We start from the raw sequence: 25,283 nt of genomic DNA, 5'->3' as shown, positions 1-25,283 counted from the left end.
TCCTCATTTGAATTCCATGCTGTCAGTTACCAGCCCTTTCAAGCTTAACATCCTTATCATTTATCGCCCTCCAGGTTCCCTTGGAGAGTTCATCAATGAGCTTGACGCCTTGATAAGTTCCTGTCCTGAGGATGGCTCACCTCTCACAGTTCTGGGTGACTTTAACCTCCCCACGTCTACCTTTGACTCATTCCTCTCTGCCTCGTTCTTTCCACTCCTCTCCTCTTTTGACTTCACCCTCTCACCTTCCCCCCCTACACACAAGGCAGGCAATACGCTTGACCTCATCTTTACTAGATGCTGTTCTTCCACTAATCTCATTGCAACTCCCCTCCAAGTCTCCGACCACTACCTTGTATCCTTTTCCCTCTCGCTCTCATCCAACACTTCTCACTCTGCCCCTACTCGGATGGTATTGCGCCGTCCCAACCTTCGCTCTCTCTCTCCCGCTACTCTCTCCTCTTCCATCCTATCATCTCTTCCCTCTGCTCAAACCTTCTCCAACCCATCTCCTGATTCTGCCTCCTCAACCCTCCTCTCCTCCCTTTCTGCATCCTTTGATTTTCTCTGTCCCCTATCCTCCAGGCCGGCTCGGTCCTCCCCTCCTGCTCCGTGGCTCGACGACTCACTGCGAGCTCACAGAACAGGGCTCCAGGCAGCCGAGCGGATATGGAGGAAAACTCGCCTCCCTGCGGACCTGGCATCCTTTCACTCCCTCCTCTCTACATTCTCCTCTTCTGTCTCTGCTGCTAAAGCCACTTTCTACCACTCTAAATTCCAAGCATCTGCCTCTAACCCTAGGAAGCTCTTTGCTACCTTCTCCTCCCTCCTGAATCCTCCTCCCCCCTCCTCCCTCTCTGCGGATGACTTCGTCAACCATTTTGAAAAGAAGGTTGACGATATCCGATCCTCGTTTGCTAAGTCAAACGACACCGCTGGTCCTGCTCACACTGCCCTACCCTGTGCTTTGACCTCTTTCTACCCTCTCTCTCCAGATGAAATCTCGCGTCTTGTGACGGCCGGCCGCCCAACAACCTGCCCACTTGACCCTATCCCCTCCTCTCTTCTCCAGACCATTTCCGGAGACCTTCTCCCCTACCTCACCTCGCTCATCAACTCATCCTTGACCGCTGGCTACGTCCCTTCCGTCTTCAAGAGAGCGAGAGTTGCACCCCTTCTGAAAAAACCTACACTCGATCCCTCCGATGTCAACAACTACAGACCAGTATCCCTTCTTTCTTTTCTCTCAAACTCTTGAACGTGCCGTCTTTGGCCAGCTCTCCTGCCATCTCTCTCAGAATGACCTTCTTGATCCTAATCAGTCAGGTTTCAAGACTGGGCATTCAACTGAGACTGCTCTTCTCTGTGTCACGGAGGCTCTCCGCACTGCTAAAGCTAACTCTCTCTCCTCTGCTCTCATCCTTCTAGACCTATCTGCTGCCTTTGATACTGTGAACCATCAGATCCTCCTCTCCACCCTCTCCGAGTTGGGCATCTCTGGCGCGGCCCACGCTTGGATTGCGTCCTACCTGACAGGTCGCTCCTACCAGGTGGCGTGGCAAGATTCTGTCTCCGCACCACGCGCTCACACCACTGGTGTCCCCCAGGGCTCTGTTCTAGGCCCTCTCCTATTCTCGCTATACACCAAGTCACTTAGCTCTGTCATATCCTCACATGGTCTCTCCTATCATTGCTATGCAGACGACACACAATTAATCTTATCCTTTCCCCCTTCTGATAACCAGGCGGCGAATCGCATCTCTGCATGTCTGGCAGACATATCAGTGTGGATGACGAATCAGCACCTCAAGCTGAACCTCAGCAAGACGGAGCTGCTCTTCCTCCTGGGGAAGGACTGCCCGTTCCATGATCTCGCCATCACGGTTGACAACTCCCTTGTGTCCTCCTCCCAGAGTGCTAAGAACCTTGGCGTGATCCTGGACAACACCCTGTCGTTCTCCACTAACATCAAGGCGGTGACCCGATCCTGTAGGTTCATGCTCTACAACATTCGCAGAGTACGACCCTGCCTCACACAGGAAGCGGCGCAGGTCCTAATCCAGGCACTTGTCATCTCCCGTCTGGATTACTGCAACTCGCTGTTGGCTGGGCTCCCTGCCTGTGCCATTAAACCCCTACAACTCATCCAGAACGCCGCAGCCCGTCTGGTGTTCAACCTTCCCAAGTTCTCTCACGTCACCCCGCTCCTCCGCTCTCTCCACTGGCTTCCAGTTGAAGCTCGCATCCGCTACAAGACCATGGTGCTTGCCTACGGAGCTGTGAGGGGAACGGCACCTCCGTACCTTCAGGCTCTGATCAGGCCCTACACCCAAACAAGGGCACTGCGTTCATCCACCTCTGGCCTGCTCGCCTCCCTACCTCTGAGGAAGCACAGTTCCCGCTCAGCCCAGTCAAAACTGTTCGCTGCTCTGGCACCCCAATGGTGGAACAAGCTCCCTCACGACGCCAGGACAGCGGAGTCAATCACCACCTTCCGGAGACACCTGAAACCCCACCTCTTTAAGGAATACCTGGGATAGGATAAAGTAATCCTTCTAAAACCCCCCCCCCTTAAAAGATTTAGATGCACTATTGTAAAGTGGTTGTTCCACTGGATATCATAAGGTGAATGCACCAATTTGTAAGACGCTCTGGATTAGAGCGTCTGCTAAATGACTTAAATGTTAAATGTATAGACAAACACTGGCAGTAGAATGGCCTTACTGAAGAACTCAGTGATTTTCAACATGCCACTGTCATAGGATTCCACTTTTCCAGCAAGTCAGTCCATCAAATTTCTGCCCTGCTAGAACTGCCCCGGTCAGCTGTAAGTGCTGTTATTGTGAAGCGGAAACTTCTAGGAGCTGCAAAGTGGTAGACCACACAAGCTCACAGAACGGGTCCGCAGAGTACTGAAGTGTGTAGCGCGTAAAAAAAAAAAAAATCTGTCCTCAGTTGCAACACTTACTACTGAGTTCCAAACTGCCTCTGGAAGCAACGTCAGCACAAGAACTGTTCGTTGGGAGCTTCCATGGCCGAGCAGTCGCAGATGCCTAAGATCACCATGCACAATGCCAAGCATCAGCTGGAGTGATGTAAAGCTCGCAACCATTGGACTCTGGAGCAGCTTCACCATCTGGCAGTCCAACAGTCGAATCTGGTGTTGGCAGATGCCAGGAGAACGCTTCCTGCCCGAATGCATAGTGCCAACTGTAAAGTTCGGTGGGAGAGGAATAATGGTCTTGGGCTGGTTTTCATGGTTCGGGCTAGGCTCCTTAGTTCCAGCGAAGGGAAATCTTAACGCCACAGCATGGCAACAGCTTGAGGGAGGCCCTTTCCTGTTTCAGCATGACAATACCCACATGCAAAGTCCATACAGAAATGGTTTGTTGAAATCGGTGTGGAAGAACTTGACTGGCCTGCACAGAGCCCTGACCTCAACCCCATCAAACACCTTGGGATGAATTGGAACGCCGACTGCGAGCCAGGCCTAATCGCCCAACATCAGTGCCCGACCTCACTAATGTTTGTGAGGTCGGGCACTGATGGGGAGGCAAGTCCCCGCAGCAATGTTCCAACATCTAGTGGAAAGACTTCCCAGAAAATAGGAGGCTGTTATAGCAGCAAAGGGGGGACCAACTCCATATTAAATGTCCATGATCTTGAAATGAGCTGTTCGACGAGCAGGTGTCCACATATTTTTGGTCATTTAGTGTAGCTTATTATCGCCATTTGATAATGTTAGTAAGCTCTGTGCTAAATATGCTCTCCAACGGTTTTACTTTTATGAGACACCAGAAGTGTAGAGTCATCCGCTTAAAGGAAAAGACGGCAAGAACAAGCATCTTCCATATCATTTATATAAAGTAAAAACAGTAAGACGCCCAAGCCCGCTCCCCTGCAGGTCACCACAATTCATTGGTTTTCCCTGAGACATGTGGTGGATTTTCTTTACCCTGGCTATATGATTGTATGTATTGGTTGATGTAATGTAATACATATTTGCTTCATGACATATTTTATAACTAGTTCCCTTTGTGCTCACAAGTGGATGAAGTTTCAGTGCGTGTGTGTGTGTTATAGCAGACAATAACCAAGAGAGAACTTTGAGCTTCTTGGGTGAACGCCCAGAAATAGCCTCTGAGAACTTTATCAGCAGCAGGTGTCTTGTTACACATTCTCTTTTGCACCCAAACCTCCTCCCTTGTGCTGAGGATGAATCATGTCCTAGCATAAAAGGTGCTCGGGGACAGCCGCCTAGTGCAGCTTCTGACCGACCTGTAATACAGTTCATTTACTAATTCACTTGAGTCCTTGATGGTAATTTCCAATACAAACCATTAGCCTCTACCACTTGCTCCCTACCTGACAAGTAGGACTTTACCCAGCCTCGAGGGATACTGCTAAACCCCAGTTTCTTCAGTTTGGAAATGAGAAAACGGTGGTTAACTGTATCAAAGGCCTTCTGTAGGTCAAGCAGTACCATTGAACAGAGTTTTCCCTTGTCAATCTCTTTCCTGATGAAGTCAGTCAAGTAAAGTAGACATGAATCAGTGGACAATTTTTTTCTAAACCCTGACAGAAAATCATACATTTGACTTTGTTTGTTGACATATTCATACATTTGCTATGTACAGCTCTCTCCAGGATCATTGATGTTATACTGAGGATAATTCCCAGGGACATACTTTATCCCCTTGTTAAACAGAGTTATGACTTTAGCTTGTTTCATGTCCCTGGGAAAGATGCCTTGTTCAAGAGAGATTAACGATATGCGTAATACAAGGGGCAACCTCTGCTTTTTCATATACCTTCTCCCCTCTGATGTTCAGTATCTATACTGTTTAGTTTGTTTTTGGTAGTACTACTACAGCCTAGTTCCTTAAATGAGTTCTCAATGATTGTATCAACAAAGTAACCCCTCTTAGCTTCATCCATCCTGCTCTGTGCATCCATTTCTGGGACGTTTATATAGGATAACATCAGGCCTTGAGAGTTCTTACATTTTTTAAAAGGCCTTATTCCTTGCTTTGATAGATTCTAGAATCTCATGATTAAACCAGGGGCTAGATCTCTGCTTTACTCTGACCCGTCTAATGGGAGCCATCACATTCACCACCTCAAGGAATCTACATTTAAAGGCTTCACAGGCACTGTCAACCCCTACACTATCCAGCAAAGGTGACCAGTCAATTTCACCCACTTGCTCCCTAAACATTTCAACACTGTATTTCTTTTGTCTTCTGATTCTAACAGTTTTGTGACAATAGATATTTAAAAACTCCCTTGTGCAAAATGTAATACAATGATTACTGATTCCATAGACTATTACTCTACTCTGCGATATTTTGGATTTATCAGACTCCAATGTTAAGTCAATCGTACTTTGCACTGTTTCACATTTCCTGGTGGGATCTTTATCATTTGGAGCAAATTATCTACAGAAGTGCATAAATACATTGTGGGTTGGGCTATCCTTTTTGCAGGCATCAGTATTGAAACTACCTAACAAAAAGGTAGATATCCAGCCAGGCAATCTCCAGATCATTAAATCTGATCTGAATTTATAAGCAATGTTATAAACAAAGGCACATATCTAATCACCGTTCTGATCCTTCCTGACAGAATAATTGCCCATCTAAATTTCACGAACAGATTAATCCAACCATGTCTCTGTAAAACATATGACACCCACCTCTAATTTGCGAACCAACAGGCGTATCTCATCAATATTCAGTAGTAAGCTTCCAGCATATAATCGCACAAAATGTAAACCTTTCTTCCCAAAGGCCTCGCTGAATTCCAGATCAACTTGTAACTAGCCACCTTGTGCACTGCCTCTGGTGGCCTCTATGCCGCTATGGAGCATCCCTCCCCATGTTCACGCATCGCCAGCTCACCTTCCGTTGCTAGCGAAAGTCAGTATAATCACTTGCCACTTGTACATAACTGGCGCGTTCTCTCTCTTTCTACTTCCTGTCGCAAGGCATTCTGGAACTTGCAGTCAATATTGTAATCCAATACTTACCAATACAACAGAAATATGCATTTAAGTTCTCTCAATCTCCAACACACGAATTCTAATATAATTACATATGTAAATAACTGTAAAGAAAAAATCTTTAGATACAGCTCAATGAATTAACTGTAAACATTAACTCTGTAACCAATTAAAGTTACAATAGTTCGTCCTATAAAAGTTGCAGCGTGCTGCGGCACAGCTTGCACGGTGCCGCAGAACTCTATGGCACTTTATTTAAGTGCCAACCACTGGCACCATTAATGCTAGTTAGTGCTAGTTTGACCACCAGAGGGCATCTTTGAGAAGCATGTGATAGCCTTCAATAGTGGCCGTACTAGAGAATTTAAAACCTTTTTTTGTAAGAATTCCATGTATTAGACTGATTTTAGGAAATTTTGCTTAATTAATTTGTTTAATATTTTGGTGTTTCTATTCCAATAAAAACAAAAAACCCTCTGCGTTTCTCTTAGGCTGGAACGGAAAATATTGCACTGTAAAACTTGAAGGTTGGGAGAAGGTTACAGTACTGGGTTATTTAGCTAAAGAATCCCCTTGTCATGGGGGCACGTGGGAAACCGGGGTTCAAATCTCTGACGGGGAGGAAGGAGTAGGCTGTCCTTGTAAATAAGAATTTGTTCTTAACTGACTTGCCTAGTTAAATTTAGGTTACACTAAGAGCATAACATTTTTACACCCTAATTGTATAATTGTAGTCTAACCAATACCAAACGGAGATTGAGTGAAAATAAAAATCTCATTGATTTATCAAGACCAGTCCCGATGCTTGTCTCAGAGCAGCGTGAAACGGTGCTAAAATAGTTGTAGGCTATTGCTTCAAATCCTATTGCTTCTAACGAGCACGACGCATTTCGTGACAAAAAAATTGTAAATATTACATTACCGTACTTCGAAGCATGTCAACCGCTGTTTAAAATCAATTTTTATGCTATTTTACTCGTAAAAAAGCAATAATATTCCGACCGGGAGTCGTTGTATCCGTTCAAAGACGAAAGAATAAAAACATGGGGTCGTCTCGTGCACGAGCCTGAGTCCCATTGTCCGCTGATAGACCACTTAGCAAATGCGCTAATGCTTTTCAGCCAGAGCCTGGAATTACGTCATTCAGCTTTTTCCCGGGTTCTGAGAGCCTATGGGAGCCGTAGGAAGTGTCACGTCATGCCAGAGATCCCCTGTTTTTGTTAGAGATGATCAATAAGGCCATGAAATGGTCAGAGAGCGCTTCCTGTTTGGAATCTTCTCAGGTTTTGGCCTGCCAAATGAGTTCTGTTATACTCACAGACACTATTCAAACAGTTTTAGAAACTTTGGAGTGTTTTCTATCCAAAGCTAATAATTATATGCATATTCTAGTTTCTGGGCAGGAGTAATAATCAGATTAAATCGGGTACATTTTTTATCCGGCCGTGAAAATACTGCCCCCTATCCATAACAAGTTCAATAGCACCTGCATAACACCAGTCTCAACGTCAACAGTGAAGCGGCGACTCCAGGATGCTGGCCTTCCTCTGTCCAGTGTCTGTGTTCTTTTGCCCAGGTTAATCTTTTATTTTTATTGGCCAGTCTGAGATATGGCTTTTTCTTTGCAACTCTGCCTAGAAGGCCAGCATCCTGGAGTCGTCTCTTTACTGTTGACGTTGAGACTCCAGCTACAATAGTCATTTACAACATTAACAATGTCTACACTGTATTTCTGATCAATTTGGTGTTATTTTAATGGACAAAAAAATTGGCTTTTCTTTCAAAAACAAGAACATTTCTAAGTGACCTCAAACTTTTGAACGGTGGTGTATATTGTCCTGCAAATACCAGGGTTAATAATATATCTGTGAGAATATCCAAGGGAATTTTATATCATTCTGTAAGGCTCGGGCGTTGTGAGTGAGGAATCAAACGCAGGAAGCAGCGAGCACAGGGTAGTGGCTTTTTAATGGGTCAAACAGGCGAGCACACACAAGCCACCCCAAAAAGCGAATAATGCGCCCACAAAATAAAGTGTCCCAAACACAGGGGAAATAACATGCGGCGCAAAACAAATGCACAAGCGTAAACACAAGCACATCAGGAAATAATCCCGCACAATGAGAAAGAGGACCAGCTAATACTAATAGCCTCGCTAATCACCCCAACTAAGAACAGGTGCACACAATCACAAACAGGGGGAAAACAAAAAAGGGAATCAGTGGCAGCTAATAGGCCGGTGACGACGACCGCCGAGGGCCACCCGAGCAGGAGGGGGCGCCACCGTCTGTGGGAATCGTGACAGTACCCCCCCCTCCTGACGTGCGGCTCCTGCAGCGCGCCGAGGAGGGCGAGGTTGTAACCGATAACACACCTCGTTTATCCTCCTCAGGACTTTAAAGGGCCCCACACACAGGGCACGCGGAGGGGCAGGTTCCGGGTCGAGAGCCAGACCCTGTCACCTGGTATGAACACGGGTGCCTCACTGCGGTGGCGGTCAGCACTCCTCTTCTGCCGTCCACTGGCCTCCTTCAGGGATTCCTGGACGGCTCTCCAGGTCTCCTTGGAGCGCTGTACGCAGTCCTCCACGGCAGGAGCCTCGGTCTGGCTCTGGTGCCATGGTGCCAGGACCGGCTGGTAACCCAAAACACACTGAAAGGGTGACATGTTAGTAGAGGAGTGACGAAGTGAGTTCTGGGCTAACTCCGCCCAAGGAATGTACCTCTCCCACTCCCCTGGCCGGTCCTGGCAATACGACCTCAGAAACCTGCCCACCTCCTGGTTCACCCTCTCCGCCTGCCCATTACTCTCGGGGTGATAACCTGAGGTCAAACTGACCGAGACCCCAGCCGCTCCATAAACGCTTTCCAGACCCTGGATGTGAACTGGGAACCTCGATCAGAGACAATGTCCTCCGGCACCCCGTAGTGCCGGAAGACGTGGGTAAATAGGGCCTCCGCAGTCTGCAGGGCCGTAGGGAGACCGGGTAACAGGAGGAGACGGCAGGAGGAGACGACTTTGAAAACCAATCCTCACCCACCAGAATCGTAGTGTTCCCCTGAGACGGGGGGAGATCTGTCAAGAAGTCTACAGACAGGTGCGACCATGGCCGTTGCGGAACGGGGAGGGGCTGTAACTTCCCTCTCGGGAGATGCCTAGGAGCCTTACTCTGGGCGCACACCGAACAGGAAGAGACATAGAACCTCACGTCCTTAGCTAAGGTGGGCCACCAGTACCTCCCCTGAGACTCCGCATTGTTCTCGGCACACCAGAATGACCCGAAGTGGGTAGCGTGTGCGCCCACCGAATCAATAGATCCCGAACACCGAGTTGCACGTACATGTGACCCACGGGCACTGTGCAGGCGCAGGTTCCAATAATAATGCCCGCTCGATGTCCGCGTCCACCTTCCATACCACCGGTGCCACCAGCCTAGACGCTGGAATGATGGGAGTTGGATCGATGGGCCGGTCCTCCGTGTCATAAAGATGGGACAGCGCGTCGGCCCTCGTGTTCAGGGAGCCTGGTCTATAGGAGATCGTAAACCTAAACCGGGCGAAGAACATGGCCCACCTTGCCTGACGCGGATTCAGTCTCCTAGCTGCCTGGATGTACTCCAGATTTCGGTGGTCGGTCCAGATGAGAAAGGGGTGCTTAGCCGCCTCAAGCCAGTGTCGCCACACCCTCAAGGCTTTTACCACCGCTAGAAACTCCCTGTCCCCACATCATAGTTACGCTCCGCCGAAATGAGCTTCTTCGAAAAGAAAGCGCATGGGCGGAGTTTCAATGGCGTACCCGAGCGCTGTCATAGCACGGCACCCACCCCAGCCTCGGATGCGTCCACCTCCACTATGAATGCTAGAGACGGGTCCGGGTGCGCCAACACGGGTGCGTCGGTGAACAGCGTCTTCAACTTCTTGAAGGCTCCGTCCGCCTCCGTCGACCACCGCAAACGCACCGGCCCCCCCTTCAGCAGTGAGGTAATGGGAGCCGCTACCTGGCCAAAACCCCGGATAAACCTCCGGTAGTAATTGGCAAAGCCTAAGAACCGCTGCACTTCCTTCACCGTGGTTGGAGTCGGCCAATTACGCCCGGCCTTAACGCGGTCACACTCCATCACCACCCCCGTGGTGGAAATGCGATAACCCAGGAAGTAAACGGCTCGTTTGGAAAACACACATTTCTCAGCCTTAACGTATAGGTCATGCTCCAGCAGTCTACCAAGCACCTTGCGTACCAGGGACACATGTGCGGAGCGGGTGGCGGAATATATCAGAATATCATCGATATAGACAATCACGCCCTGCCCGTGCAGGTCCCTGAGAATCTCGTCTACAAAGGATTGAAAGACGGCTGGAGCATTCTTCAACCCATACGGCATGACGAGGTACTCATAATGGCCCGATGTGGTACTAAATGCAGTTTTCCACTCGTCTCCATCCTTGATACGCACCAGGTTATACGCGCTCATAAGATCCAGTTTTGTGAAGAATTTTGCTGCGTGAAATGATTCCACCGCCATAGCAATGAGAGGTAGTGGGTAACTAAACCCCACCGTCATAGCATTTAGACCTCTGTAATCAATGCACGGACGCAGACCTCCCTCCTTTTTCTTCACAAAAAGAAACTCGAGGAGGCGGGTGAGATGGAGGGCCGAATGTACCCCTGTCCCAGGGATTCTGTGACATATGTCTCCATTGCCACCGTCCCCTCCTGTGACAAGGGGTACACGTGACTCTTGGGAAGTGCAGCGTTAACCTGGAGATCTATCGCACAATCCCCCTGTCGATGAGGTGGTAATTTGGTCGCCCTCTTTTTACAGAATGCGATCGCCAAATTATTCCACCGTGCGTATTCAAGGGGAATGCGCACGGTGGACACCTGGTCTGGACTCTCCACCAACGTGGCACCCATGGAAACCCCTAGACACTTCCATGAACACTCCTCTGACCACCCCTGGAGAACCCCCTGTTTCCACAAAATCCAGGGATTGTGATCAGCCAGCCAGGGGACTCCCAGCACCACCGGAAACGCAGGCGAATCAATAAGGAAAAAACTAATCCGGTCCTTATGATTCCCCTACGTTACCATGTCCAGTGGAACCGTAGACTCCCTGACTAGCCCTGACCCTAATGGTCGGCTATCTAGGGAGTGCACGGGGAAGGGGGAATCTATCGGCACTCGCGGAATGCCCAGCTTAATGGCAAGTCCGCGATCCATAAAGTTCCCAGCAGCGCCTGAATCGAATTAGCGCCCTATGCTGGGAAGAGGGGAAAAAAATCAGAAAACAAAAAAGGTAAGAACACGTGACCAATGGGGTTGTGGGTGAATCTGGTGCTGACTCACCTGGGGTGACCGAGAAGTGTTCTGCCTGCCCTCTCGACTCCCAGACTGGCTCCTCCAGCACCGGTCGGCCGTGTGTCCTCTCTGACCACAGCTGGTGCAGGAGGAGCCACCTCCTCCGGTGCCCCTTGGCACAGCCCCCCCCCCCCCCCCCACTTCCACAGGAGTAGGGGCGGGGGTGCACGGAGGCGGAACGGACAGAACCCTTTCCGAATGCCCGCGGGCAGCCAGCAGATTGTCCAGACGGATGGACATATCGATGAGCTCATCAAGGGATAGAGCAGTGTCTCGACAGGCTAGCTCCCTGTGGACGTCCGCCCGGAGACTACACCGGTAATGGTCTATAAGGGCCCTGTCGTTCCACCCCGCCCCAGCAGCCAAGGTCCTGAACTCCAGCGCGAAGTCCTGCGCACTCCTCGTCTCCTGCCTGAGGTGGAACAGCCGCTCATCTGCCACTCTTCTTTCCGGAGGGTGGTCGAACACGGCCTGAAAGCGGCGGGTGAACTCTGGGTAGTGATCCCTTGCCGAGTCTGGACCATTCCAGACAGCATTTGCCCACTCCAGAGCTCGGCCCGTCAGGCAGGAAACGAGGGCACTCACGCTCTCCTCTCCCGAGGGAGCAGGTCTGACCGTGGCCAGGTACAGCTCGAGCTGGAGCAGAAATCCCTGGCACCCAGCTGCCGCTCCATCATAATGAGAAAGCAGACCAGCTAATACTAATAGCCCTGCTAATCACCCCCACTAAGAACAGGTGCACACAATCACAAACAGGGGGAAAACAAAAAAGGGAATCAATGGCAGCTAATAGGCCGGTGACGATGACCGCCGAGAGCCACCCGAGGAGGAGGGGGCGCCACCGTCGGTGGGAATCGTGACACATTCTAAATAAATAATAATCGCTTTGTTTTAGATATAACAGGATTTTCAAGATTTTTCAAATAACATAAAATTAGCGAGAAAAAGGCCATTCTTGAACAGGGGGTAAGACATTGTTACTAATTTGTAAATTAAGCCAGTTGGTCATTTTATAATTCTATTTAATATTACAATATTTAAACAGGGACAGTTTTGTTGCAAACAAGACACACTCATTTGGCATTGGAGAATTATGATAAAATGAACACATAGGCCAATCTCTCTGTCCATTCTTAGCCTGTAATTTCGGTAATTGGTGTGGTATTAAAAAATGTATTCAACTAATATGTAAAATGACATAGAATTACATCTAATTTTAATAAAAGGCCATTTTTACTTGGACCTGCAAACACGATGATGGATTCATGCAATGCTTTAACTATGAAAGAGATCTTTACACCCCTACTGTTACGTCCTGACCAGTAAAAGGGGTTATTTGTCATTGTAGTTTGGTCAGGGCGTGGCAGGGGGTGTTTGTTTTTGTGGCAGGGGGTGTTTGTTTGTGTTTCGGTGTTTTTGGTTCTATGTTGGGTTTTTGGCACTGACCTCCAATTAGAGGCAGCTGGTTGTCGTTGTCTCTAATTGGAGGCCATATTTAGTTGTGGTTGTTTCACTTGTGTTGTGTGGGTGGTTATTTTCTGTATAGCCTGTGTGCCTTATGGAACTGTTTTTCGTCATACGTTTATTTTGTTCAAGTGTTATCTTTAAATAAATTAAGTATGAGCACTTTACCCGCTGTGCCTTGGTCCAATCCTTATGACACCTATGACACCTACTCTTGTCCATAATGGTCTGCAAACCCACAACCTTCTGGCCCGCAGCACTATGTGCTATCAAAATTCCTGCGTTGCCATGTAATGCTTACAGGACGAAGGCTCTGGTCTGTCCAAGAAGTGAGGGTAAACGGTAGACATGTTCTCTGCTATCCACTTTGTTTTAAATATTATTATGGGTAATGTAATTTCCGGACTATAAGCGACAACTTTTTTCCCACGCTTTGAACCTCGCTGCTTAAACAATGACGCGGATAATATATGGATTTTTCCCGCTTTCAATTTTTTTTTTCTCAAAAAAACACATTCTCAGTTTTTTGGCGGCATGAAGCTTTCATTAGACCAATGGGTGTGATCGTTCCACAGTGGTCCGTGAAGCGTACAATCACACCCCATGTGATTAGAACACTCATTTAGAACGGCCAGTTTCGAATGAGCAACAATCAACATTTGAGCTGGCAACACTTTTTTCAGAAACTATTTACACAAACACAGTCCTTAAAGTTATCTCCAGAATGTGAGCAGTTTATTTTTGGATGCAATGTTCAGATATTCACAGAAGTGTGTATATATAGCACAACACAATCATCCTAACCGGAAAAGTGTAGGCTACATTTGTCCTAGCGCTAACTGAGGAAAGATTGACCCAATACAAGCAGTCATATTTTCTAACTCTTGGCTGATGTAAACTACAATATGAATTAGCTAATAGCAATTACTATGTTTAATTAATCACATCACGGGTGAGCTCACCATTGATCGAAATAATTAGGTAAAACACTTTCTAGAAATCGAAAGTTATCCGAGATTAGTTTCAGCGCGCAGCCATGCATTTTTTCCTCACAGAAACCGAAGATAATAAGAGAAGACAAGATGAGTTTGGTCTGTTTATAGTATGCATGTTGAAGGGGTGTGTCATCTACCGTTGTTCACATCCCACCATTCATTTCCGGAAGTCCTCAAAAAATGAGTTAACTCTTACTTACCTCATTTTGTTATAACATCTTTGGTCAAACAGATGATTACGTGTAACCCAGAATGCATTGTATGTCAACAAACATGGCTCCATACACATAGCTGGAATTAGCTTAGCTCATCATAATCAGTACAATCTTCAAAACGTTATTCTACACACATACTAAGCGGCCATTACAATTTATGTAAAAATCGGAACGCATGATTTATCACGGGTAATTGAAAAACGTGAATAAAATACTAAATATATCAATAATACCACACACAACTTTTTCTGATAGTGATACATGGCACGTGCAGGCAATCAATCACGGTAACCTCTCACTCCTACTCTGAGGCATTCAGTGTTGTTGTTTATGTAACAATCACATTCTGGAATGGAGAGAACGTTCGAACATCACGTGCATAAAAAAAATCACGCTGGGGCGACCGATAGAGATATTTGGAACTCATGCGTGAAAGGGTTTTAAGGTCAAATAACTTTTTTTGTGGCCGGCGTGGGTCCTGACAGCGTGGAGCATTGTCAAAAAATCCACTATCATCAACGGGTTTCGAAAGGCTGGACTGCTGTCTGTTGAAGAGGGCTCAGCGGGGGATTTGCCTCCGGGATGAAAATGACGAGAGCGACAATGAAAACGATCCAATATCGGATGAAGCAATTCTGAGGCTATTCAACTCCGACACCGAAGGAAGATAGTGACCAATGACTTTCTTGGTAGGCTACTGTTTACTGCAAATTTTTTATTTTTTGTTATAAGCCGTGTTTCGTTAAAGCCTATTTATTTTTGTTACAAGCCGTGTTTCGTTAAAGCCTGTGTAAAGTTCATTTGTTTCAATGTACCGGTAGGCACCTGCGGCTTATTTATGTTCAAAATAAAATATATATTTTTTAATTCAGTGGGTGCGGCTTATATTCAGGTGCGCTTAACAGTCCGGAAATTACGGTATATGGGAGGGTCACTTGTTTGTTTTTTCAAGTGTTCAGTGAGGGTTTAGGTAAAATATATTTTGCCGAAGGGAGGGCCATCCATTTTCATTTTGGAGAGTTCCAACTTTCTCCATGTAACCCTTATTATAAACAACGTTCACTCCCTAAGGGCCCCTTCATTTAAAGGGAATAATAAAGGACAGATAAAATGCATAGTAAAGCCCTGACAGACTAGGAATACCATAAAGCGCACAACAGTCTTAGCTGGACAAATACTGAACACCATAAAGTGCACAACAGTCTTAGCTGGACAAGTACTGAAGGATGGATATTGGAACAAAGCCAAATGCTGAAGAACCTTGCATTAATGAAACTGCAGTGCTCTCTGGAGCAAATCCACAATACACAGCTAGTCTGTAGAGTTTTGTTCTTCTTTATAACTGAAAATACAAGCTAATTTTCACATCTCCTTATTTCACCAAACCCCCAAACCCCCATTTCAGACAAGAGTGTGTGAACTCAGACCCATCTCCCCTGAGAGGACACCTGCTGGGCTCATTTCTACAACCATGAGTGAGGGGAGAACAATGCTCTGTAGCAGGGTAGAGTGGAGAGGAGGAGTAACCCCTTCATAGCCTGTATGATTTCCTGTCCCTCGGGACTACACAGCCATGTGGCTGGCTGCAGTACGTGAGGTAATGAGAAGGCTAAGGGCCAACTACTACAGTACTGATCACAGTTAGTAGATATAGAAGTAGGGTGTGAAGGGTCTACAGACAGCCAGCCAGGTAGTCTTTCTTTCTTTAGACATACCTACTGTATCTCACATATAAACCTGGGGCATCAACCAAACCTTGAACATGTTCTGCACGCAAGCTGACACACACACACACACACACACACACACACACACACACACACACACACACACACACACACACACACACACACACACACACACACACACACACACACACACACACACACACACACACACACACACACACACACACACACACACAGTCTCACCAGGGATCTTTTTGGCCCAGCTGATCATGAGGAACAGCTCCTTGTTGGCGAGTTTGGTGAGTGACATTATCATGCTGGCCTCAGTGAAGGGCCTCTTTACGTCCTCCATCAGGTAGATCTCTGGCGGCTCTACATTCATGATGCAGGATATCAGCTGTTCAGGGGTCAGGGATGAGTGGTGCAACTCCAGCCGGGGGAGGGAGCCCCCCTCCAGATTCCTCTGGGCACTGGCACCGACCCCCACCAGCCCGCCTGGTGACCCCTGTCCCTGAGGTACATGCCTGTGCCTCGCCCCCCTGTAACTGTAGCGCTCTGACCTCATACCTGAACAACAGCACAGACAAACAACTGATGGATTTCACTCCTACAGATACTTCTACAAACTCACAGGATCACAGCTCACACGTTTGACTAAGTAAGGTTGGGTTTCACAACCCAGCTAGTGAGAGAGAGTAGATAAGGACGATGGCTGCCTACCACACTTCTTCATGCCCACTTCATAACACTTGCGTAGGCGGCAGGACTGGCATCTTTTACGGAGGTTCTTGTCGATAGTGCACTGGTTAGTCCCTGGACAAATGTAGTCATTGTGCCCTAGAAAAGATAGAGCTAGACATTGGGAGATATTATATGAATTGTATACATCACATCTGATCGACCTACAATGAACCGTATTACTACATAATAGACTGCAGATAATCCTTGGAGACCTATAGTGCAGTAGGTAAAAACAGGATATAATGAGGCCTCAGCAGAGAACACAGTGATTAGACTCTGCAGTGGACACCATGACCCCAGTCCCCAGGGCAGAGACACTGTAATGACACCACACAGCTTTGCTGTTGGTCCTACCTTGGATGCTCCTCTTGAAGAAGGCCTTGCAGCCCTCACAAGACCACACGCTGTAATGGTAGCCCAAAGCATGGTCATTACATACGGCACAGAGTTTCTTCCCGGGAAGCTTGGTAGGGTGGAGGAGAGGGCTATGAGAAGGAACATCAATCACACTGTTTAACACACAAACTCCAAAATAGGAGCCTATGTTTTGCTAAGAGGCTGTCTCCTTTTGTTTACCCATCTGAGATGTTACAGGAGACAAGCAAAGGTCAAATAAGACAGGTGTAAAGATTGAAAGATACAAACGGGTGTGTCAGTGTCAGATGCTGGAAGACAGTAGCTACCTGCTGGGGGTGAGGTTGAGGTTGTGGGGTTTAGGCTCTATAAAGGGGGCGTGGTGGTTGGGATTGCTGTACACCAAGGGTTGGGGACAGTGCTGGATCAGCGAGGGCATGTTGTGCTGGCCATGGTCATGGGGGGGCCAGCAGAGAGGGAGACTGAGTGGGGGACACGGAGAGGGGCTGTCGGAGATGGTTGGTCTGTTGTAGCCCTGTGTAGAGTGGTTGTAGAAGGCTAGAGAGCTGTAATCATGGCTGCTGCCTGTGTGGGAAGAGGGGATGCAGAGGCTGGAGCTCTCCATGACACTGAGGGGGCTGTAAATGGTGGGCAGGAGTCCAGGGGCCTTGATGGAGCCCACCTTCTGGACCTGGAGCAGGGGAGAAGTGTCAGTCCCACTCCCAGGGAAACAGGCCATGCTGGGGCTAACGTTGGGCTGAAGTTGTGGCTGCTGCTGCTGATGTCTATTGCATAGCTCACTGGACCCAGTCAGAGAGAAGTCCATCTGCAGTATGGAGGGAGGGGTGGAGAGTGGGATAGAGAGCGGGATAGAGAAAGTGGATACTGAGTCACACTCAAATACCACATAGATATTCTCAAGTACACACACAAAGTCACTCAACGATAATGTTATCTTCACTCATCCTCCTCAACAAAAACTATTTGATCATTATTTGAATTAATTTAAGGAGTCCCTTAGGAGTCATGGTGACGAAGAAAAAAAAAACAGCCAGGCAAAAGAGTTCACTCTGTTTTTTTTATTTGTTCCCTCTGTTTTTTGTTTTTATTAATTCCCTGAATATTTATTTCCCTAAATATATTAATTAATTCCCTCACTTTATTAATTTGTCCCCTAAATGTTATAATCCTTGGAATCAGAGAGATTGTCCATACGTTGCATCTCCCTCTGCACCCCGAAGGCCTTTCCAAGAAACATGCTATGTGTGTGTGTGTGTGTGTGTGTGTGTGTGTGTGTGTGTGTGTGTGTGTGTGTGTGTGTGTGTGTGTGTGTGTGTGTGTGTGTGTGTGTGTGTGTGTGTGTGTGTGTGTGTGTATGTGTGTGTGTGTGTGTGTGTGTGTGTGACTGACTCAGCTGTGCTAGCTTGATAGATTTTTGCTCTGTTCAATATGTTCAGCTGGATACTAAAAGCCAGGCTATGATAAGTAGCTAACACATTTTTGATAGCTAGCTAGCTAGCTAGCAGGCTAGAGTCTGCCCCTCTCTATCCCCTGGAGCATAGCACAGCTAAGATAGATCAGAGCCAGATGGAATTCATGCCTAGTGTATGGAAGATAAAGCATCTTTGAACCGACGCCTCCTGGAAATTATGCACAATACATTTGCTTGCCTTTCCTTTCTGCCTCTGATGAGTGACATGCACAATCGTAAAGAATCATAAACACATACAGGCGGTTGGCTGGTGCCTTTACTTACTGGACGCAGGTTATGGCCCTAACTTTATGCATGAGGGGTAAAACACTGGGTCACATGGATGAGAAGCACGCAAAATGTCCATGTTGCATGAATCCGAGTTTGCACAAAGTCTATAGGCCTACTTATATTTAATAATAGAACATGTTCAATACTCATATATAAATAATATAACTAGGTGCAACATATGGAGTTTTTATGCAGGTATTCAGTTTTTACATGTACTATAGGTAAAATACTGTATTATTAGGCTGGGACAAACAGGCCATCAGCACGTTAATCAGGGTCAAAGTGAATAACACAGCTACCAACAGCACAGGTAGAGGACAGCACAGCCAGGGCCGCCGGAAAACGTGGCGAGGAAGCATTTTCCTCAGCACTTTTCAATCAGGTATGGCAGCAACACAACACTTTTGCTTTGGTTGAATAAAATATATCGATGTAAAGTGTTAAAAGTGGGACAAAGTGCTGTTTTTCTTAGACCGATTCACTTCTTCACATCAGAGTGCTGCGGCAGGCTCTTTGTGTGTCTTGAACAAATCAGATTCACGAAAATCGCATGTTGCGCGGACCGATGCAACGCACAAATATAAAGGCGCACTACACTTTCATCTGGTATTTATTAGCAAGCGTTATAACACATCCCTCGCAGACAACAGCAAAAACTCTTACATAAATGTAGCAGTTTATAGGCCTACACCTAAACATTAGCGATCTGACATGTAGTATTGCATGGAAGTGAGACTGTTTTTCAGTCTGATCAACAGTAGGCTACTAACAGCAGCAGCTGCATAGTCTAGCCTACTATGTGCCCTGTCTCTCTGGCCAGGGTACATGAAGCCGTAACGTTTTGTATTTATAGCCCATTTGTTTGGGCTATCTAGCTGACATAGACTGTGAGTACATTTTCTAGGCCTACAGTTCAGTAAGACAGGACTATATGCAAACCGGCTTTCTCTTTCTCTGTGTATAGGAAACCCCCCTAGTCCTTCTTTAAAATATAATTACAATATGATTAATATGAAGTGTAAGGTTGCTGCAGCCTGACTACGCTTTCGTCCTCCCGAAGGCCAAAAGTTTCTCCAGCAGTTTGATCAGCCAGGCAGAAGAGATGACTGCTGCAGGATTGCTATTTTACCAGTAAAATGTATGATCCCAATATAGCTATCTAGGTAGCTATAGTAATTATTAGCTAGCTACCTACATAGCTATGATTCCTAACTGACTGCTGATTGCAAGAATTCATGTAGCCTAAGGCTGAAGCCTAACCATTGATTGATCGATAGCTATAATGACGTTTCGAAGCTCAGGTTGGTTGTCAACTTGATAAGAAAATGATCATGGTCTAGCTGGTTTGTGACTTTGCTACTTACAGGCATACATTATTATATTAATTCAGTTATGGACTATCAAATATGAAATTGTTTCATGTTTTCGCAAATGTTACAGTGAAAACCTTTGGATAATAAATGTAACTTCATCACCTTGCAAGCCTATTGATAACTTGTACAATTCCCTTCCATTCACGATTCCCTTTTTTATGTGCTGAAGCTGTGCAGCGACGCTCCCCATCCAACCTGACAGAGCATTAGAGGATCTGCAGAGAAGAATGGGATAAACTCCCCAAATACAGGTGTGCCAAGCTTGTAGCATCATACCCAAGAAGACTCGAGGCTGTAATCGCTGCCAAAGGTGCTTCAACAAAGTACTGAGTAAATACTTATGTAAATGTGATATTTCAGTTTTTTGCAAAATTTTCTACAAATTTGGTTTGCTTTGTCATTATGGGGTATTGTGTATAAATTGAGAAGTCAAGGGGTCTGAATACTTTCCGAATGCACTAAATCCCCCACAGTTGTTATTTGTAAGTAAAAAGGATGAGAGTAACCCACAGTAACAGTAAGATAATTATTACTCTGTGAGCATTCTCAAGGCTATCTATCAAGAGGGGATGTAAAATCCAGTTTACATTTTGCAGTGCTCCAGAAATGATATGAATGGATTGCTAAGACCATTTTCATTTATATAAAATATTATTCTGGTGCATAAAAAGATAAAAGAACCAAGTAAATAAGATAACACGAGAAACAAAAACGGACTTGCTGCCATTTTGGTAATATGTATGATGTGATGCAAGCCAGTGGCAGATAGGATAATATTTGTATAATAAAGTGGGGTCCATTATTATTGGCACCCTTGATAAAGATTAGCAAAAAATACTGTATAAATAAATAATACATATATTGAGCTATATTGTATGTTAAAAAATATATTATTTTATACTAATACAATTGCTCAGAGAAAGAGATTTAGTTTAACAAGTAATTTTATAATAGCACCCTCCCCTTGCGAGGATAACGACACTATGATTAGCGAGTGGACTAAATTTCCTCCCTCTGTATCTTAAATCCATACTAAATCCAAATCTAACTGTACATTTTAAATGTGTTATAAGCTGGTTGTTACAATCCCAATTTGGCAAGAAAACCAAATAATATCGCTGAGACAGAATAGGAACTAACAAAGAGTCACAAACGAAACGGGTGAGTTTTTAGGAGGGGTTCTGAAGACCCTTATGGGGGTGTCCACTGAAAGTTAAATAGCAACAACAACTGGAACCTGAAAGACACCCACCATGAGCGTCCACTAAATTTGCCCAAGAAGAGGCAAACAAAAGAAATGCCCACACCAAACTTAAAGAAAGGAAGCAATCCAAAAAGTGGAGCAAAACAAAAACAGGGAGCACTGGGCAAGCTGCTCTTAAAAATGACCTATGCCAGCACAGGTAAAACCTCCTTCCGACTAACGAGAAGGACAACCCAGCACAGATGGAACAAATACTGACTAACGAGGTGACACCAATCGGTGCAGCCTATGTGCTAACGTGTTATATGTGCTAAAGTCCAACCTCGAAACATAAATGGAAAAACCTAACTCTGTAACATGGTACTCATAAAAGCAAATGACCCATCTATCCATTAATTCTCTATTTCACACAGTCTGGACATTATTTCTTTAAATTGAGGAGCGAGCAAGCATGCAAACATAAAGGCATGAATCTCTTATCTTACTGGTGTCTTGTCAACCAATGTTATTTCCCACAGACAAACCCAGCTTTCCAAATATCATGTCCTCAACCTCTGATTGTCTTCGTTTGCACAGCTCATTTCATGCATGCCTCATTAAACCCTAAATTAACATACATTTTGTCTCAAATTGCCAATGTGTTTCTTTTTGTCAATCTCATTCAATTTGCTATTTAAAGTCAGCATATTGTGAGACATGAGTAAATATGTCAAAATAATAGAACTGAAAATGGGCACACAATTAATGATGCCGTAGCCTAGACTATACAACAATTTCCAGTAAAAGAGAATAATGTAGTGTCAAGTCAATTGCATAATATTTCTTGTTATTCCACTTAATGAATCCAGATCTGTTATCAGTTTGTCACCAAACCTGTATTAAATCTTACCGCTACTGTTAATCGAAATCACAGTGTAGCCTAAACAAAATGTCTCATTGATTCACTGACAGTAGCCCAAGGGTATTTACAGAGCACAATACCAGTTATAGATTTGAAACAGTATAGCATAGGCTACCCTACCAAATCACACATAAAAAGTACAATTTTACAAAGCTTTAACACAGTTACTTTAATCATGTGTAAAAGGCTAGTAATTTCATAGGCTATATGACAATTTTGTGAGTTACCTTTAAAACAACATCTATTACTTGTCACTTTCATACATAGACATTTTTTTTACTTTTGACTTTAACTTTGTTTCTCATTTCAAAGATGGCAATAATAGCAATAGTTTAATCAAACCAACCTGTCACTTTCTATTTCGATCTTCTGTGATCAGTGAACGGTGACTTTTCTTCTAGTCAGTGAGTTGAGCCAAGTGCCAGTCACTGAGGTCTGCAGGGCATCTAAAAAACAGAGAAAGAAGCTTGCAATTTATTTGGGGGGTGGTTCAAAATGTTGCATTGGGGAGGGTTGTGTGTTTTTTACTGGGCACAGGGGAGGGTAGTGCATTTTTCCCCCTGGTTTACATTAATTTCTTGCAGGTTTTACTATATCATTTTTCCATCCTAGCCAAATTTCCTAATCTGCTTGTACGCGCCTCCCTTAAATCAAGGTGTTTTGGTACTTCCCTTATACGTTATGCCTCTCTGTGTGCTAACTTATATTATAAACTATGTGGTTCGAGCCCTGAATGCTGATTGGTTGACAGCCATGGTATATCAGACCGTATACCACGGGTATGACAAAACATTTTATTTTAACTGCTCTAATTACATTGGTAACCAGTTTATAATAGAAATAAGGCACCTCAGGGGTTTGTGATATAGGGCCAAAATAGCACAGCTAAGGCCTGTATAAAGGCACTCCGCCTTGTGTCGTGCTTTAGAACAGCCCTTAGCCGTGGTATATTGGCCATATGCCACACCCCCTCGTTCCTTATTGCCTAATTATAAACTGGGTGGTGTCACGGCTGTCTAAAGGATCAGACCAAAGTGCAGCGAGGTTGTAGTTCCACATTTTCTTAAATCCGTTAAACTTTTGCAATACACAAAATAACTGAATTTACAAAAAACAACAAACCGTGATGCAGAGAGAAACAAACACTACTCAAAAGATAATAACCCACAAAAACCCAGGAAGAAAAACTCCTACTTAAATATGATCTCCAATCAGAGGTAACGAGGACCAGCTGCCTCCAATTGGAGATCAACCCAAACAACCCCAACATAGAAGTAGAAAAACTAGAACTTAAACATAGAAATAGAAAACAGAAAAACACAAAACACCCCCTGTCACACCCTAACCTACTATAGAAAATTACATCTTACTAGGGTCAGGACGTGACAGGTGGTTCAAACCCTGAATGATGATTGACTGACAGTCGTGGTATATCAGACCGTATACCACTCGGATGACAAAACATTTATTTTTAGTGCTCTAATTATTTTGGTAACCAGTTTATAATAGCAATAAGCCACCTCGGAGGTTTGTGATATATGGCCAATATACCACGGCTAAGTGCTGGATCCAGGCACTCTGCGTTGCGTCGTGCATAAGAACAGCCCTTAGCCATGTTATATTGGCCATATACCACACACCCTCAGGACGTATTGCTTAACTATACCACAGGTCAGTATAGTCTACCAGTCTAACGGTCCATCTTGCCCTCTACCCACCATTCATAGTGACAATAGTCCTAGGTAGATAATTTGTCCAATTTCCTAAATGAATCCACGAGAACAAATAGAAATAGCTGATAGGCTGCTGGATGGCCACATTCATCATTGTGCATTAAAGAACAGTGAAGACATGACATACAGCTCAAAAAGCTCCCCTATTGATCTTGTTTATGTACAATGGAATTATCCTTCCTAGACTAACCTACAACTCCACAATGTAATGAATAATTCTTTATTGTTTTCAAGCGAGTACACATTCTACTCTAGGCTGCAGTTAAAATGTAATTTGAATAATAGCACAAAAGTCCGTGATTTGAATGTTTCATTCAAACGTTTCTATCTCTGCTTAAGCTTCTCTTCCTTTAAATAGGATATATATATATATATATACACAGGATATATATATATATATATACACAGTGCATTCAGGGTTGGGGAGTAGAAGATTACATGTAAGGGATTACATACAAAAAATAGTAACTGTAATCCATTATATTACCAGCAAAAATATTGTAATCCGATTACCGATACTTTTGGAAAACTAGATGATTACTTCGAGGATTAGTTTTAAATTCAGAAAGGATATTTGCGAGAAAAAAAATCTTTGACACTTCTCATTTTTCTCAATGACATTCAAATCATCATTGAAAAAAAGCCGCAAATTTAAATTAGTTCCACATGTCCGAGTCTGACCACAAATCAGAGACCACTATGATGACACACCAAACGTGTTTGATGGATCGCGGGAAAAGAGCAGGAATAGGCTGAAGTTTTTGCAGGCTGAAGTTGAAGCTATGTCTTCCAATGGTGCGACTGCTGTCTGTATCAAAAGATTATTAAATTTGAATAAACGCTTGAAGGTAAGGATGACAAATGGGGTGTAGTCTACGGTGATACAGCTTTTACTTATTATTGATATATTCATAGCGCATTGATGTTTGTTAGCAATTTGCGCCTTACAGATTGTGGTTGTTGTGGATGGCTGTTCACAAATCTAAATGTGTATTTTAACCCAATAATGGTTGAATTTAAGAAATGAAAGCTGGCTATCAATCATTGTTGTGGACAGCCAGTGAAAAATGCGCTCTTGCAACAGCTGCATAGTGTGAATCCAAGTCTACGGAATAAAAGTGGGGTTTTTATGGCTCAATCTAATTCACGCTGATAAATTTTAAAAAATCCATAAACCTAATGGACACATGCTCAAACTTGCACACTTTTGATAGACTTAAAAGGGCAATCTGTAGTTGCTGCATCTATTTTGGGATTTATAAACGATATATACAATACCAGTCAAAAGTTTAGACACACCTACTCATTCAAGGGTTTTTCTTTATTTTTACTATTTTCTACATTGCAGAATAATTATCAAAACTATCAAATAACACTTAAGGAATCATGTAGTAATAACCCAAATAGTGTTCAACAAATCAAAATATATTTTAGATTCTTCAAAGTAGCCACCCTTTGCCTTGATGACAGTTTTGCACACTCTCGGCAAAGCAT

At 44.8% G+C, this 25,283-nt stretch overlaps 1 protein-coding gene across 1 annotated transcript in view; it reads right to left on the bottom strand.

Moving 5' to 3' along the window:
• LOC115162231 (estrogen receptor beta) overlaps nucleotides 1-17,688 on the bottom strand; it is a 35,744-nt gene extending 18,056 nt beyond the window's left edge. The window contains exons 1-4 of the mRNA XM_029713348.1: nucleotides 17,146-17,688; nucleotides 16,817-16,947; nucleotides 16,442-16,558; nucleotides 15,965-16,288 (exon numbers count right to left, since the gene is read on the bottom strand). Coding sequence (XP_029569208.1) covers nucleotides 15,965-16,288; nucleotides 16,442-16,558; nucleotides 16,817-16,947; nucleotides 17,146-17,642 — 1,069 coding nt within the window. The 5' untranslated portion in view covers nucleotides 17,643-17,688. The remainder of the gene's footprint in view (nucleotides 1-15,964; nucleotides 16,289-16,441; nucleotides 16,559-16,816; nucleotides 16,948-17,145) is intronic.
• Nucleotides 17,689-25,283: the final 7,595 nt, after the last annotated feature.

Source organism: Salmo trutta, chromosome 25 (genome assembly GCF_901001165.1).
Source record: "Salmo trutta chromosome 25, fSalTru1.1, whole genome shotgun sequence".
NCBI lineage: Eukaryota > Metazoa > Chordata > Actinopteri > Salmoniformes > Salmonidae > Salmo > Salmo trutta.
Note: the sequence above shows the minus strand (reverse complement) of the source record. Positions and strands in the feature narration are given on the sequence as shown.